General features: G+C 31.0%; 1 protein-coding gene and 1 long non-coding RNA gene across 3 annotated transcripts; both read right to left on the bottom strand.

The window, feature by feature from the left end:
* Positions 1-243: 243 nt before the first annotated feature.
* LOC108457006 (carbon catabolite repressor protein 4 homolog 1-like) lies at positions 244-7,063 on the bottom strand. 2 transcript variants are annotated; one of them, XR_008270873.1, is made up of 13 exons: positions 6,170-7,063; positions 4,002-4,755; positions 3,375-3,461; positions 3,206-3,289; positions 3,042-3,128; positions 2,864-2,950; positions 1,663-1,716; positions 1,474-1,565; positions 1,256-1,370; positions 1,009-1,153; positions 693-848; positions 479-576; positions 244-367 (listed from the first exon to the last, which is right to left on the bottom strand). XR_008270873.1 is itself a non-coding variant. In XM_017755797.2 (12 exons), the coding sequence occupies exons 1-11, from the start codon at positions 6,325-6,327 to the stop codon at positions 703-705; spliced, it is 1,809 nt and encodes a 602-aa protein (XP_017611286.1). In that variant the 5' UTR covers positions 6,328-7,063; the 3' UTR covers positions 244-576; positions 693-702. The 2 variants fall into 2 exon arrangements, 1 of the variants encoding a protein (XP_017611286.1); XM_017755797.2 differs by having other exon boundaries at positions 244-576.
* A 7,934-nt stretch (positions 7,064-14,997) lies between these two features.
* LOC108456440 (uncharacterized) lies at positions 14,998-15,615 on the bottom strand. Its single transcript, XR_001866919.2, has 2 exons — positions 15,411-15,615; positions 14,998-15,338 (listed from the first exon to the last, which is right to left on the bottom strand). It is a non-coding gene; the product is annotated as an uncharacterized LOC108456440 (long non-coding RNA).
* Positions 15,616-17,813: the final 2,198 nt, after the last annotated feature.

Genomic DNA, 17,813 nt, shown 5'->3' with positions numbered 1-17,813 from the left:
TTCAAATTTTCACTACTTAATAATATATATATATATATATATGCAAGTATGACCAATTCATAAACCATTGAAATACAATATTAAAATACTCACATCGATTGCTTGGTGAAGATCAACTTGATAATGAGTGAATTTTGTTTTAATGATGCAAACAAGAAGATTTTAGTTGCAGGAGAGAAGAATAAGAAAAGAAAATGATTTTATTATATTTTATTCTTGGGAAGGCAAAACGAAACATGAAGCTTTAAAGATAAGATGGGAAGGCAAGGCATGCCATGCCACTAATTAAACCACCACTTCCTTTGCAGAAGAAATTTTAAGGTACAAAGGACAATTCACTAAAATTATATTGAGCCGGTGGACACTTCTATTTGCCAAAAAAAAAAAAAAAGTAATCATTTTTCTATGAAACAAAGGTGTTGACATATTACAAAGCAGATAGATCAAAGCAAAGATCCCTCAATCAAAGAGAATTTACCTTAAAAACACAGGGAGCTTGATCTATCATTCTTACAAATACCTTTTATCTGTATCCATCGGCTTCTCAAGAGTCATTTTCTTGGCCATCTTCATGACCTAAACAACAGGTAGCCGCTTGTTATTTTACATATACAACTAAACCCAGCACAGATACATACGAACTCTCTTGCATATATTGTGTCATTTAAAACTGAGGGTGCATTACATCATACCTTAAAAGTGTTAACGTCTAGGCCTTGTCTGGAACCGGAATTCAGCTAACAGTGCTATATGATCAGAGGACCACTCTGGAGAAGGAAGGGCAGTGTCTTTCCTCAAGCTATCCTCATCCAAGAGTTCCAATAATGCCTCCACTGTTAAAGAATCCGCTGAAAGTACAAAACAAAATACTCATAAGCATCTGCATCAACCTAAGATATCATATATCTAAGTACACAAGAATCTCAAGTCACGGCATTCAAGATAAATTATAATTTGTATATGCACTATCCAATCCAATCATCCAAGTGTTTTGAAAGAACAACACACCGGTGTAGAATATGTAATCCAGGGTGCCGATAAAATCTCTTGTGCAATTTGTGAATAAAGGTTCATTAGTTGTGATGTCCATTTTTCTTCTCTGATGTTCCAAACCAAGACCAACACCTCTCGCAAAGGGTGAGTAGGCACTAACCTATTCAAAGAAACAAATTTTGTCAAATACAAGCTGTGATTAAAGTAATAGGATTTAGAAAAAAAACATAAGCTACTTATTGAAGCACTAAAGAGAGTTTACCAGTGGCAACTGATGAGTCAACTTGCTGTGAGGACGCAAAATCGCAAGAGGATCTACCAATAATTCTGGATGCAGTGGATCTACCTTTCCCATAGCAAGAAGTGAATGGGGAGCACTATGAAAAATACAACAATACACAATTTGGAAAAAGTCTAATGCAACAAAATGGTCTTAAAGCACTACATAATCTAATATAATGTAAAGGATAACAGTATTACCTCCCAGGACCTGAATTAAAATCCCCACACACCAACATTGGAATGTCTGCACTTGCAGCTATTTTCTCCAATCCCTTCAAGAGGGTATGCACCTACAACATTATAGAGAGAACACAAAATAAACGATTATTTTGAAATACAGATACATTTATGTATAAATAAAGAAAGAAATTAAAGAAAAACTAAAACCTGCCAGATTTTGACATCCTTTAACTCTGGTGGAACATTTACATGTGTATTTGCCTGCACTCCAAAACCAGGAATGATAGGAAACAATTACATGATGCTTGTAGACTAGAAACTACAGAAGAGTTGCAAAGAATATAAATGAACAACTAAGCTGTCTTTAGATAAGTCAAGTTTCATGAATGTAAAGAATAGCCAAACTTCTAGAAGAGATGAGTATGATTAACATTTCTATTCCATCTTTGAAAAAATAAAAATGGAAAGGAGTAGGCAGAGAGACTAAAAGAACCAAAACACAATAAAGAGAGAGCACATAGTAACCAGCCAATCTAATCCAAATTGGCATTTGGTTAGTCAAAATCAAGTATGCAGAAGTTTAGTGGGATTTTGATGCTTCTTATCTATGTTACTTGAACTTGGGTGAGAGTGTTGGATGATGTGTTTGACACATGCATGGTCAGATTTTTCTAAGTTTGTCCATGTATTTGGAGGATCCTTAGAGGTCACATCCCCATATCTATGTGCCGGACACATGTACATTAACAAAAATGAAGAGTTGGAGCAACATAGCTTCTAATTGCTGGAATGTGTTGTTCTCAAGCAAACTTTTTAGCTGGCCAACCTAAAAGATCAAAATCCCATTATACAAATATAGGAACACTCATTAACCATTTTGGGTACATTACACCAGCTTTCTGCATCACAACCTGCCTGCCACCTGCAGAACGGTTCACACCTGTATATGGATCTAGAGAAATCAACCTGCCTATAGAAAGCAACAAATTACACACATCCATGGCTACGAAACTAGAAATACACTACTTTAAGTAAAGCTAGGCAGACCAAGAAAAAGTTACTCTTCAAATCCTCTAGCAACAAATTCAACAAGCTGTGCAAAACTTGCCTTTTTACGTTTCAGTTTTAGATTATATAGGACAAAACCCAGGTAACATAGCCCATTAGTTGAACTCAAGCCTATAAGGCTAAAGATACTCCCAAACTATCCTTTATTTATTTATTTCAGGGCAGAACAGCTGCAGCAAGATCAAAGCATGTTCAACTTGCCAACAGCCCAATAAAAAAAACCCTGATATGATATCATGTTTTGACCATGAATAAAGCATGGAAGTAAAATAATGTGAACTAGAGAACATATAATAGAGAAGACCAGACAGCATAGAAGAATAAAAAGAACAATTCATACCACACAAAGAAGCTGTCGCTTCCCAGGATTGTCAGCTCCCTGATTACTAAACTTTGCTTCCAGAACCACAATTAAGGCGACATTATCCTGCAGATGAAGAAGAATTTACATGATATGATCATTTATGTACTGTTAGAGAATGAATACAGATCAAAATTAGCTATAATAGATTTATTACCTTAACCAAACGATTTAAAGCAGCTTTCTTCTGAGTAGTTTGAACTGCAACCTCAGTCAAGGATTGAGCAGCCTTATTAAATTCAACCTGCAAAAGACATGATTTACTTTAGCAAAGAAAAACAAAATAGAATCCCATATACCACATTAGAAATACTTCCGAACCTCATATTTTTTGACATGGGAAAACCTATCTCTACGGAAAAAAGTAGCACAGCCATCAATTGTATGGATATTTCCACCGTAAACCTGTGTCATAAACAACATAAATTATACATTAAAGAGTAATATCATTAAACCAGTGAGATGGGTATCTGAGGAGTTCTTAAGCAACCTCATTTGTCTTCCTCTTGTATAAAGCTTGATACCCATGTTTGTCCAGCTCAGGGGCGAAAAATTCCTCGAAATGGTCATTTTGCACCTGAAAAGATGAGAACAGCAGGTAATTAGGCACACGCTTTGTTCACCTAGATGACTGAAGGCTGAAGATGATTTCTGGCTGATGATGAGTTGAATCCACCTAAAGAAATTCTGGCCTCCCAAATCATTTCTCATTCAACTATGGTCTCTTCTTTGTTTTCAGGAAACTCCATTATTTCTTAACAAAGATGGAAGAAGAGCAAACTGACTTCCTCATTAGCATCGCTCATCACTACTTCCACTCTTAGATCAAAAAATTATGGAGGCAAATAAAACCTTTTAGGTGCATTTATATATATAGACATACACACAGACAGTTTGCATTTAAAAGAAAAAACAAAGGATACAGGTGAGCATTAACCCAAATCTAAGAATGACAAAAGTGCACAAGATCTACATCTCCAACCAAAATAAAATAGTAAACAATAAACATGGAAGCAATTTTTTATCATGCAATAAAATTCAAAGTAATCTCTCAGATCAAAATGGAATTTTAAAAGGCAGCCATCATCATTCATCAAATGCTAACTGAAAGTATTACCTCTTGAAGACAAACAATGTCTGCACGATAACCAACAATTTCTCGCAACAAATTCTGTCTGCGGTATGGCCAAGAAAGAGCCCATGATGGACAATAACTGTATAACTCACTACTGGCATATGTGTCGGACAATATGTTGTAAGACAGAACAGTAAAAGTTCCAGAAGATGAAATACGGCCATCCGAATCAAGCTGTCCCATCATATCAGTTCCGCTTACTGGGATCAAGCGCCGAGGAATAGGGGAAGGTGCAGGAATAACACGAGATGTCAAAATAGTATTGGGATGTCCAACAGGTAGTTTCATTTCCATATCAACAACAACACACTCAAACTTGAGAACATGGCCAATATCATCTGCTGAGGGTGTATATGTTTTAGAGCGTCCAACTTCAAACCAGGTTTCACCACCACTCCTCTGTGTAACTGCAGCAGGATACAGAGATGTAGAACCATTTGTCAAGCTAGCGCTTGAAGCTGAACCAGTTAAGGTAGCATTAACAACTCCAGACCCTGTGCTATTGAAGCGGCCAAAAATCTCTTCTTCCTCATTTCCATTTTCATTTACAGAACTAGCAGCATGGTCATGCAGAACACGGTGATGCTGCCATGCATCTGAGAAGCACTTTGGAGAGCAATGGTAACTTTTAGCAACAGGTATTTTAGCCTTCACACAACCTAGGCACTGCAATGTGGCTTGCTCAGAGGGATGGACACTACAGACAGCAACTTTCCTATCACTTTGTATGCGATACCTGTGAAATAGAACCAAGAAAGTAACATTTTGTATTAGACATGTAACATAAATGGAAAATTGTCCTGCTATATGAGTATTCACTTGATCCCGGAAGAAGACAGCATAATCAGATGAAAAGATCTTAAATCACAATAATAGGTGCACAGGATACAGGCAAGATACTCTCTTTCCCAAATAGCAATCCAGCAATTATAATAAGAATGCATAACATCCTCATCTCAAAGTTCAGTAAAACTACAAGGTACCTAAAGTATGCTTCAACCATTAACAGACATAAATAATATCTTATAAGGGTTAAATATTTTTGTCTTGCTACGAACGATCTAAAGAGTAACCAATGACTAAAAAAATCAGTTAATTCAACTTTATATTACCAATTGCTACATGCAACTGATGTCAAGGATAGAGATCTATGAACTTTTGTGATGAAAAATATTGTAACTACAACGACTTTCTATTACCTTTCAAGGCATCTCTAATACTTCTAAGAATGTAACCAGACTTACTTCCACCCATGATTTGGTTTAAATAGGAAAAGCTTGAAATAGGCAGGAACATATTAATTGCCTCCTTACTACCTTTTCAACAGTTTACATTGGCTGATTAATATGCATCCAGTCTTTTAACTGCACGATTCCTTGTTCATATAACCAAGATTTAATGTAACGTACTTCTCAATCTAAGTTGAAACATTCTAACAAGTTTCACAGAGATAAAGATGCCAGGGCGTCACAATAATAAAAACACCCACAACAATTATTATTAGTGACAGAACATTCTAGCTAGAAGAGCCTGTTCATCATGGAATGTTGTATCCATAAAGTGTCATTCCAATTTAAGCAGAGACAGAGGATGACATCAGATAGGTGAACAGCGCAAACTAAATCCAAGTAAAACCAAACAAATGGCATGAAACTTAAAGCCATAATCGGAATCAAGAAACTACTACTTAGGCTTCAAAAATTACAAAACCAAATCATCAAATTAAAAGATTAATCCAGCACGTAAAGTAACAAAACACAGACTGCAATCAAGTCAAAAGCAATCACAGTATCTCCAATAGCACAAGCAGAAAGTCTCAACTTATAAACCTCAATTCCATACATTCCTCCGTGTAATTATTTCTAACCGCCCACCAAAGAAGCTCCATAGAATGTATTTACTTAGAACAATAAAATATATATTAACCAAAAAACTAGTTCAACCCAATTGACCTAAACGAGACTACCAAAACACCGAAAAAAAAACTAATAAAAAACATAAAAAAAAGGCAGAGAAGTTTCGTAATACAAACACTTACCACCCACTAGAAGAGGGGGAGAAACTTTAATTTTTAATTAAAACACTCACCAGGCATAAAAAGGCTCATATAAGATTAAATGAAACCTTTTGACGGATTTAAAAACACTTACCACTTGTACCTCAAGAAATGACCATCAAGAGGGGCCGACTCAGGCACGTCATCGGTGGTAACGGTCTTGTCGGGTCTGCGTAAAAGCAAGTAAGGCGTGAGCTCGCAGCCAACAATTGGTATATCAGAAGGGAGGTGCACCCGTAGCACGCTCAGCATGCTTTGACTTCTACGGCTTCCTTTGTCACAGTTCACAACGGTCACTGCTTTTTAAGCCTATTGAATCCAATCCCACACTAATAGTAGCAGCAGAACAAGAAATGACCTCGAAACGATGAGCAATCCTGTCGGGGCGGAGTCCAGGCGGATCCGCCATTTACTTGAGCCAAGAACAAGCCAGCCTTGACCCGAAATCACCCTTTCTTTTATTTTCTTTTTTCCCAATCAAACAAACCCTCGAAAACCTCTTAATTTAATCTTAAAAATAAAATGCAAAGTTAACAACAGATCTTGTAACAAAATCTAGGGTTTCGAAAAGAAATGATAAAAAGAATGACAAAGAATGGAGGAAATAGGAGATCGAATGATAATTAGGGTTTTACAGAGGAAGTGGAAAGGAAAATAAGAGAGACAAATTAATTATAATATAAAAAATTTGAACGACGAAAAATAAAATAGTAGCAGTATTTAGTTTAGAAAAAGTTCAAAAAAAAAAAACAGAAGAGATCGAAACTTAAGAAGTGGAAGGTGGCGCGGCGAGGCGTGGTGGGGGTGATGGCAATGGACCGGAAGGGTGGCTTTGTTTTGGTTTTCCCCTCGTTGATTCGGAGTTCAGCTCTTTATATTAAAAGATGAGAGAAAGGCGAGGGAGTCGCTGTTTTTTCATTTTTATCTTTCAAATTCTTTTTTTTCTTTCTAGTAAATGACAATGTCAATCATAAATGATGATCTCCATCTTTGCTTTTTATTTTTTATTTTTAATTATCCATTAATACTAATAATTGAAATATATTATTATCTGAATTTCATTTATAGAATATATATTCTTAGAATTTATTTACTTTTATCAGTTCTATTAGTTATAATTTTTTCTTTTACATTTTTTAATTATTATTTTTATAGTTTATAGGTTTAATATGGCATAATGACAAGTTTAGTCCTTATTTTTACCAATTTTGTCACTTTAACCTATTTTTTTTAATTATCACTTTATCCTAATCTATATTTTATTAGCACTAACGTGATAACCTATGTGACCATCTACATGCATTTCATTATTGACATGAATAATTTTTTAAAAATTGTTATGACTTTTTTTATTTTTGAAATTTTAGGAAGTATACACGCTTCAAGTTGACATGTTAATGTTGTTAAGTTGTTTACAGTCCACTCAACTTTTTTACCTTTTTGAAGGTTAATGCTCAAAATAATAATAAAAATTATGACCAAAATGACAAAAGAAACAAATATTAAGGGTTAATTTTATCATTATACCTTTAGGTGTTTCATTTTATGTTTTCATCTTTTTTTTTTTACTTATGTAAAATTTAAATTCTGTAAAAATCATTCTAATATTAGATTTTCAAATCATATATATATATATAATATCAAAATACATAAGTTCATATCGCAACCTTATTTTTTCTATTTAATTTCCATATTTTATTTTTATCTGCTAAATAAAATTTAAATAATATAAGTAAAATAATTTAAACACAATTTTATCTTAATATATTACAAAATTCAATTTTAAATGAAAATTGCTATTTGAATTTATATTTTTTCAAAATAATTATTACTTAAATAGATTATGCAAATCATATATGTGCGTTATGTAGTTTTTAAATAATATTTTAATATATGAATTGTTATCTACATATTTATTTAAATATATTACAAGCAATAGTGTAGAATAATATATATATATATTATAACAATGTAGTTTTCTCCAATTTTTTTCATTAAATTCTTGTTTTTATTTAATATTTTTATCAAATTTGATATATTAATACATAGATACAACTAAATATATTAATGGACGAGGTTAATATGTTACCAAATTGATATTAAACAATCCCTATATATACTTCAAGAGTTAATATCAATAATTCTATTAATATTTAAAGATCTTAATTTCAATAATCCATAAATTTAAAATATATATTAACTATTCATGTTTTTAAAACATTAATAAAATTAAATTAATTCATATAAAAATTTAAAAATTTTACAGAAGGATGGATATAAGTTATCTTAAAATTTTTAAATTTAAATTTTAACTCAAAAACAATTATGAAAAATAAAATTTGATATCAACCAAACGTGAGCATATAAAAGAGGGTTAAAATCCTCCATTGTTTACATGTAATACTATTTAATCCTTCAGTTTATTGCTTAACCAAAGAGACGAGTATGAACTCTCAAAGTACAAGGGATCTAAATAGAAATTAACCCAAAAACCTAAAAAAGTCATTTCCCTGCGGCCTAAAATGGGCAGTAAATTTTCTTCCAATTTATTAATATTCTAAATTCCTTACTTAAATTAATAAAACTATTTATATTATGTATTAGATTAGTTTTAGAATTTAACCTAAAAAATTATTTTATTTAGATTATTAAATTGCCAAATTGTAATTACTTTTATACCTCACGTATATTTTTCGTCTCTTAAATACATATTTAATATAATTATTTAATTAATAAAATATATTATGATATTATTGGTATATTTTTAAAAATTAAAATTATTATGTAACTATAATGAGAAAAAGTTTAAAGAGATTCATTAAATTTTTAAAAAAAATATCAATCACCCGTAAGTATCTTAATTTTAAAATTCAAAATATTGATTTTGGATAATATTTATAAAGTTGATTGAACTAGAAGTAACAGAATCTGAATAAGTTAAAATTGTTTTGGTTTGACAATAATGGTGGAATGCTTCAAAATATAGAGATTAAATTATCATCTTTCTCAGTGTTGTGGGAAGATAAGTAATAGCAAAGATTGGCAATGCAATAATAATTCCACGGGAACTTCTTTCTTCCCACACCAAATGGGAGGTAGCAGAAGTCGTGGCTATTGGCCTCAACTTAAAATTTCTTTTCCAATAACCTTTCGAGCCTGAATTTTTGTTGAGATTTTTCTATAGGGCTAAATTAAGATTTTTATTTTAAGAGAGGTCATAATTAAATTATAAAATTTTAAAAATTAAAATATAATTTTATTATGTATTAGTTTATAATTTCATCATTTTTAGAAAGATTAAACATATTTTTTCTCAGTTGAGGTAAAGGACAATTTTACATATATAAATTTATAATTTAATAAGTGTAAGGGAGTTAAACTGTAATTTTCTATGTTTAAGGAGCCTATCCCTTGCATTCGCCTCGATTGTTGGCAAGTCACCTTCCATTTACCAATATTTTTGCTTTATTAAAATTAAATATTAAGAAATTTTAAATTTAAAATAGTAGTTTTAAAATTAAAATACTATTCAAAATATAATTTTAAAATATTGTTAATTATTAAACAAATCATTACTATTCTTCTAATAAAATTAAAATACTATTAAAAATAAAATTTTTAAAATATTGTTAATTAAGAAACAAATCATTACTATTCTTCTAATAATAATTTTAAAAATATTGTTAGAATATTTGTAACTCCTTCAAAATATAATAATATATTAAAAATATTAAAAAATTAACCAGTTCACTGAATTTCTTTATAATAATTTAAAAACAAATATTGTTAAATATATTTAACAGTTTAAAATCATATTTAAAATTTTAATATATTGTTATGAAATAAAAATGTTTAATTTTATTTTATTTTTGGTCAATTTTTTCTTGAGTGTTAATGCAAATATGCATGCATGTTTATCGTACACAATTAAAAGAATAAAAATATATATTATATCTTTTTTTTTGATGAAGTTAATTTTGTTAATTGTGTATGATTGAATTAAATACTGCAAAGCTTTTGTTTTTAATATATTTTGGGACCAGTTTTTTTTTAAATTTTTAAATATTTTTTACTAATAAATAAATAATTTCATTATAATTCATGCTAAGTGAAGTTTTTTTTTCTAATTGTAAATCATTATATGAATATTTTATTAATATAAAATTCATAATTACTTATATTAAATATATATTTTTAAAATTAAATTGCCAAACAAATTAAAAATTAAAGTTTATTATGTTATAATTTATGCTAATTAGATTTTTTATTATAATGATTTTTAGGCTAATTGGAATTTATTATAATAAAAATTATTTTATAGGATTGAGTTTCTAAAAATTAAAATATTTAAAAATATATTTAAAAATTAAAACATTTATTATAATTATAAATATATTTCATAAATAAAAATTGATGGATTTTATAAACTATTTTTCATCTATGTTTAATACAGGAAATTCTATATATCATATTACATATAATAATTTAAGACATTATTTTATCAAATAAAATATTAAATTATAAATATATAAAAGAAATTATAAATTTATTTATGATGTAAATCATAAAATTATATTTCTACAAAATTATAAAATAATTTCAATATATACGTACAATCAAACCCGTGCATTGTTGGGTAAGAAATCTAGTTAAACATATATTATTGTATTTTAATTTCTTAATCATATTATTTGTAAGATGTTATACATTTTTTAAAAAGTTTAAGAAATTATTAAAACAATTTAATGAATAATACAACTAATACGTGTATCATAAGAGTAAAACAACTAAAATATGTATATATGTTATCTATTAGGTTGATACTTCCGTTAAATAAGAAGTATGGCGAGTCTAACATTAATATATCTAATATTTAAATTTAAAATTTATATATATTTATTCTTTAAAAATTACATATTTATTTAAATGATATGTTTATAAAGATGTTTATATTTTTGAGCATTACCTAAAGGAGCCTTACTAAGTTTAGGACTAGCTCACTTGCAACTGATGCCTCGCATAATATAGCTTATGTTCATTTTCGACACATTCAACACATAAAGCTTCACCTTTTTTACCTAGCCAATACATGGTATCATATCCCTTTCTAGCATTGATGATACGAAAAGCATCATCAAGTCTATTTAAGTCTAGCCATTAGACCCACAAAGTCCAGTTCTCATCTAGTTGGACGACTTTTGTTCTCCTTAAGTTGCCTATCAAGGATGAACACCCTATTGGACATGTACAAAGAGGTGGGAATTCTTAGGTAGCCAATCCTTGCTATAAATACCCCATTCATTTAGCAAGGAAGGCAAGACAAGCTACCACTTAACCAAACTCTAGTAAAATTTCTCCTACAGCATGACTCTTCGTATGATTTCATCGTCGTGTGAACAATTATCTCCTCTTCCTAATCTTCATTGTATCCACAATTTGGTGCAATGAGTGTGGATGAAATGTCTCAAAAAATCAAAATACCATAAGCAACCCTTCACCCAAGTCATTCACTCTGGCCAAAAGAGTTGTTCTCAACCAAACATATGCCTATATAATCCTTATAATGATCTGTGCAATAATAGTACCATCAATATTCAATCCAAGAACCTAGGTATTACAATCCTTATTGAAATCATCAATTAATTTCCTTTACTGTATTTCCCCGCTCTCGAAGATCAAACCACTTAAACCCCAACTCTAACTCTTACTCCCAACAGTACTTAAAGTTACTGGAAGAAATGAGATCATTAAAATACCAAATGCAACAATAACAATTTTGATATGACCAACAGTACCAACAATAACAAAAGCAACTTTGTTAGAATGCAAAAATAACTAGATAAGCAAATAAAACCCCTTATGGTTAATGACATCATAGCGAGCCAACTTTGTCCTTTAATGTTCAAAGACAAGAAAGGAACAAGCATGCAAAATACTAGCCACAAGCAACTTTCCCCCAATAGCAACCTAACCTTGTCATGATAAGGTGGAAGTCCTCAAGAGAGATATACAAGCTCTTCGGCCAAATACGGATGATATGGATTGAATTAATGCTCAAATAACCTTTTGGCTCCCAAAGTAGCAACTAAATAAATGCCACCAAAATTTAGACCGCTAAAGGAAACTTACAAGGGAACTAAAGACCCAACTGAGCGTCTTGTACAAAATAAAGATTGTACAGACATGTTAGGTGCTACATATGCTAACAAATACAAAGTTTTTTGTGTATGAATTTAAGGAAGAATGTGAGGATTTGGTATTTTTCAGCACCAAAGGGCTCTACTCACAATTTTGAATAGTTGGGTTTTCAATCTAGGGTGTTTTCACGTATTCCAAACAAAATGCTCCAAATAACTACAAGCCTCATTTTCGTTTAGCAAAGAAATAACAAGCCTTTGTGAGACAATATTAAATGCTTTAATATGGAAACCAATGAGACTAATGATTTGAAAAACTAGAAGGCAATTGGTATGTACATAACTGGTGTTAGTCATGCCCATTTGAAGTACTCTATCACAGAGAACAAACATCAACATTTGGTTAAATCTTTACGAGAAAACCTACAGATACGTCGAGATAGAATAAATGAACTTATCCAATGCAAAATTCTTTTACATGATACTCAATTTCATATCACCAAAGGATTGAATGCTTGGGGCGAAGATGACCTTCCACCAGAGAACAACAAAGAGAACATCCTAGTTTGTGAGCAAACTTGGGGAGTCAACTTCACTTTCACTCTCCTGATTCGCAAGGAATGATAGAGCTCGCTACGAACCATACAATGCAAGGAGATAGGGTCTATACAACAAGTCTAACAACTACATTACGCTAAATGCTTCATGGGCATACATTCTAAGCCAGGTTTAGAACCAAGGGATCCTTGAGTGCCTACCTCTAATGAAGCCAAATTGCCAAGGTTTTCAAAACAATGGTCAGACAATTTGTTAATTGGTCCAACTGGTTCAATCGATTGAATTAAATAAATCACTAGAAATTCATAAAAATAAAAAATAAAATCTGGTTCAATCGGTCCATACTGATTCCTAGGTCAATCAATCTGATGCCTGTCTTCAAACCAGTACCCTAACCAAATCTTGGCCCAACCAATCTGATCAATTCATCTAATCTAGTTGAAACAACCATGCAAATTGCAAAGAAATAAGCAAGTAGTGAGACATGTACAACTTAAATAGTTTGTAGTTTAAGAACCTTGTTGCAAAGAAATAAACAAACCTAGCCCCTTGAGCGAAAGATAGACGAGAGAAAGCTTAGGGAAAGAAACCTTTAAGAGGTGTCATATTGGACCTGATAGATGTCTATGGAAATAGGTTAGGAATTGTTAGTTTTCAACTTCTGAAGCTCATAACTTTGTATCTCACGTGGATCAATATCAAAAGGACGACATTTAGGAGGTGACATGAAAGTTTGAGGGTTTGCAACAAGTACAACAATTTCTATGGATCATGTTGCATGAGAGGCTGTTGACTAATGTTGGAAGAAGCCATCGAAGGATGACAGATGATCCAAATTGCAAACTTTGTAGTGCTCCTTTTCAAACATCATTGTATACACTTAGAGACTATCATGTTGCAAAAACATTTTAAAGGCAGTTGGTTCACCCTTCAAATGCATCCACGTTCTTTTCACTTCGTATGAAGGAATGGCTAGTGGATAATGTTCTTAATGAAAGTAGTATTGTCTTAAAAAACACCGATTAGGAATCCTTTTTGCTATTGGATGTTAGAGATCATGGAAACAATGTAACCTTCCCATTTTAAGAAGGAACATTATAGTTTAGAGGAAATAATTTTGTATCATGGGCACAAAACATTTAGGAATAACAGCAAGTCAAATATCTGTGTTTTTTTGGATTATTTGAATTGGAATATGTAAAATTGCCTAAAATTTAGAATTCATGTATATTACTATCCAAATCTAAATCCGATTTAAATATTATTATTTGTTAGATATTTGAATTAGTAAAATTCAAATCTAAATCTACTGAAATAATATAAAATCAAACAAAAATAATCTTATAAATTTCATTTATGATTAACAATAAATAAATACAAATTAACAAACAAATTAAATTTGACAATTTAACAACAATTTAAACATACCTAACAAATTAAAAGTTTCATAACAACCTACAAAAAAAAATCTGAATTTAACATTTTTAAATCATATGTCGATATTTACACCATAAAAATCTAAGTATGAATTTGTGAGATAATAAAAATCAAACAAAAATCATTTTAAATAAAATTTATTTATAGTTAAATAAATAAATGTAAATTAACAAATGTACTTAAATATCAATTCACACATATTAAATATGATAATTTCACAATAATTTAAATAAAACAACTTAAATATAAGAATTTCAAACAAACTAAATGTTCCATAACAATACCAAATATTGGAAGTAAATATTTTCTAATTAATAGATTCGGATATCCACAGTCAAATAATAATTTTAATATTCAAATTCAAATATTATTTGACTCTATAAAATTTAATGTGGATATCTATTTGTGGCAAAAGATTAAATTAAAAAAATTGACAGTGAATACAAGTTACGTGGGGAGTGCCGAGGATGGGATGGACCAAATTAAATGCAGATGTTGCATTTCAATTCCAAACTCCCAGAGGGCTTCAGAGAGATCGTACAGGTGATGGGGTTGAGTAGGAGCAACGGCTGGCTGCACCAACGTGGAGAATGCTAAAATGCGGGCTATTCTAGACGGTTTACACTTCACATAGGAGATGGGCAGGTAATTGTGGAAACTGACAACAAAGGTGTGGTACAAATGCTAAGTGCGAATGCCCATGAATCTAACAATCAAGCACTGGCAAGGAGAATTATGGTGGTATGCAGTGGTGAGTGGGAAGTGTCCTTTGCACATATGATATTGAAAATTCAGAGGAAACAGCAATAAACTTAATTTAATCCAAACCCCAGAAGATGTAGATACAAAATAGCTGATATATTGGTTCAAACTTCAAAACGAAAGCTATATTTATTACATAAAGCAGAGAAATGAGGAAGATGAACAAGGTTTGGTGGCTGTTTCACTAACTGCAAGGCCAGGTACACTGACAAGTGAAACGATTGATAAATGTCTGAACGCAACTTCCCTGGCTTCCTGGGAAGGATTGACCACATTGGCTGCTGCAAGTTCCAGCGTCACAAGAACCATCACCAGGGATTCGTCCATGGCACATTTCTTGTCCATGGACTTCATGCATCATCATACAAACTGCACCAAAATTACATGAGATTAGTAAATAAAAGGTGACACAGAAACCTAACTATGAAACGAATAAAAGACCTGAGGAAATAAGGAGGATGGCAAAGAACAATCTGAAGGAGAGCTTCGACATTGTCTGAAATCCAAGATGTTTGGGCATGGAAGAAATCAAAATGGTGGTTGGTAATTTATAAGGTAGATTGGGACAGGACATGTTCTGTAGGGAATCAAAGTAAATCAAATCTTGACTGAAAGTTTTGGGATCTTCTTCAATAATTCCTTGATTTGAGGCCAAGTTTATTCCTTCCCTGTTTTAATAAACTTCCATATATAATAATGGATTCTGGGAATGTATTTTCTGCAGCACTGCAATCTAGTACTTGAAATATCAGCTATATTTCCTGTTTATTTGAGGAATCTCATAGCTTTCTCTTTTTTTAAGCATTCCTTAAGTGAAAAGATACGAGGCACAAGTACTGCCATTTGCCTCTGTTTTGTAATGGAAGACCATCGAAATAAAATAGAATACTTCTTAAAATACATTTTCTATTTTAATATAATATTTAAAATCCAATTCTTTAAAAAATTGAAAATAATTTTATGGGGCGCCTAATTCTTAAAATTTTTAACTTGTCATGTAATTAATTATTTAATTTCTAAAACAGATTGTTTTATATAATAAACTTTACACTAAAATTTTGACACTTGACACTATTCTAGGATCGAATATAAGAAAATTTCGAGAAATTTTAGAAAATGTGTCAGTTGAAGAATTTTTATGAAAGTGAAATTGATATTGGAGATAGAAAGCAATAAAAAAGAATTGTGGATGGGTAAATATGGAAAAAAATTAAATGCAAATTTGACTCAATGAGAAATGTGAATTATAATGATTATTTGGCACGGGGATAATTTGGAATATGTATTGGTATGAAGAAAGGCACTTTTGAACTAAATTAGAAAAGATTTAAAAGTAAAAGGATTAAATTCTAAATTTTTATTTTTACCAAAAAAAAAGGTAAATGTATAATTTTCACCACTTAGGATTATTATTAAAAGATATTTAAGTTCATAAATGTTTAATTGTTGTAAAGAAATTGTGCTAAGAGGAAAAAAGGGGTCAAATGAGAATTTTGCCACGTAAGAGTATTTTTGTCATCTTTCAAGTACTTTATATTATAAATGTTATTTTCATGAGATATTTGATGATACATGTGATACTTTTATAAGGTTATTTTGATACATTAATACGTGTTTTCTTGTTTCTTTTGTCATTTTTAAATTATCATTTAAAAATTATAACATTCAAAAGATTTTATGATGTTCTTATTGAAAGTGGTAAATTTAAATACAATACAACCGTGGAGGATATGTGGCATCTACTCAGTTTGCAATTCCCAAAAGGAAGTACTGTATAAATTAAGTGGGTTTGATAGGAGATGATTAGCCATAACTTTTGTTACCGTTATATGTGTTTGAGGCGGTTTTCTTTAGCCATTGCATCCTTTCTTTGTGGAGGTTCTCAATCCTTGCAGAGTTACACAAGGTTAATTAATGGGACCTCTTGGTGGGCAATGGTGAGTTACTTTCTGTACTGTGGCCAAAAGGGGGAAGAAACTTCAGTTGATGTCTTCAGATGAGCTTTACATATTATTCCTTGTTGCTAGCGGGATCTATCAGAAGGACTTTATGATGCTAACAGCGATGCTAGACAATACTAGGAATAATACGCATTTAGAGAGCAAAAATTATATAAACGTTCGACAATTATGCAGAGGTGGATTTTCATTTCTGACTTCCTGGTACAAGTTTAGTAGCCATCGAAGTTCCTTGAAGCCTATCTTGGAGAGTAATGCGGAGATGAACCAATACCAAAGGTAACGTCAAGGCTCGCCATTAAAAGATAAATTATAAAAATAGTTATTTTTGTTTAAAATATTATATTTTAATAATTTATATTATCGTTTTGTTATGATGTTATCACTTTATCGTTAAACTCCGTACCTTTCTAATAACAATTCAAATACGTTTTAAATACTAACTTAAATGTACGGCTAGAATGAGAATAGATTTTTAATTAAATAAATTTAATTAATTAAAATTATTAAATTAATTACACCTTGAACTGGAAAAGAAAAATCATTCGTCTCTTTTCTTTTCTTTTTCTTTTTTTCTTTTCCATTTTCACTTAAAAACTATTGTTTGACACCTGATGATTCTCGAAGCCTGCATGTCTGGAGGAGGTTGCGAAGGTTGAAAAATGCTTGTTATGATTTAGGTTTTCCTCGCAAGGATGACCATCCATGCCATACATTGTTTGCAAATTGGCAGTCTGTTTGTTTGTCCACCTCCAAAGAAGAGATAGAGTCTAAAGATTGTCAGAAAGCCTTTTGGATGGGTGGTCAATTGACAGAGGAAGGTCTGACATGGTTCGTTGACAGAGGATTTAAAACCATTGTTGATCTAAGAGCTGAGACTATTAAA

Source organism: Gossypium arboreum, chromosome 9 (genome assembly GCF_025698485.1).
Source record: "Gossypium arboreum isolate Shixiya-1 chromosome 9, ASM2569848v2, whole genome shotgun sequence".
Taxonomy (NCBI): Eukaryota; Viridiplantae; Streptophyta; class Magnoliopsida; order Malvales; family Malvaceae; genus Gossypium; species Gossypium arboreum.
Note: the sequence above shows the minus strand (reverse complement) of the source record. Positions and strands in the feature narration are given on the sequence as shown.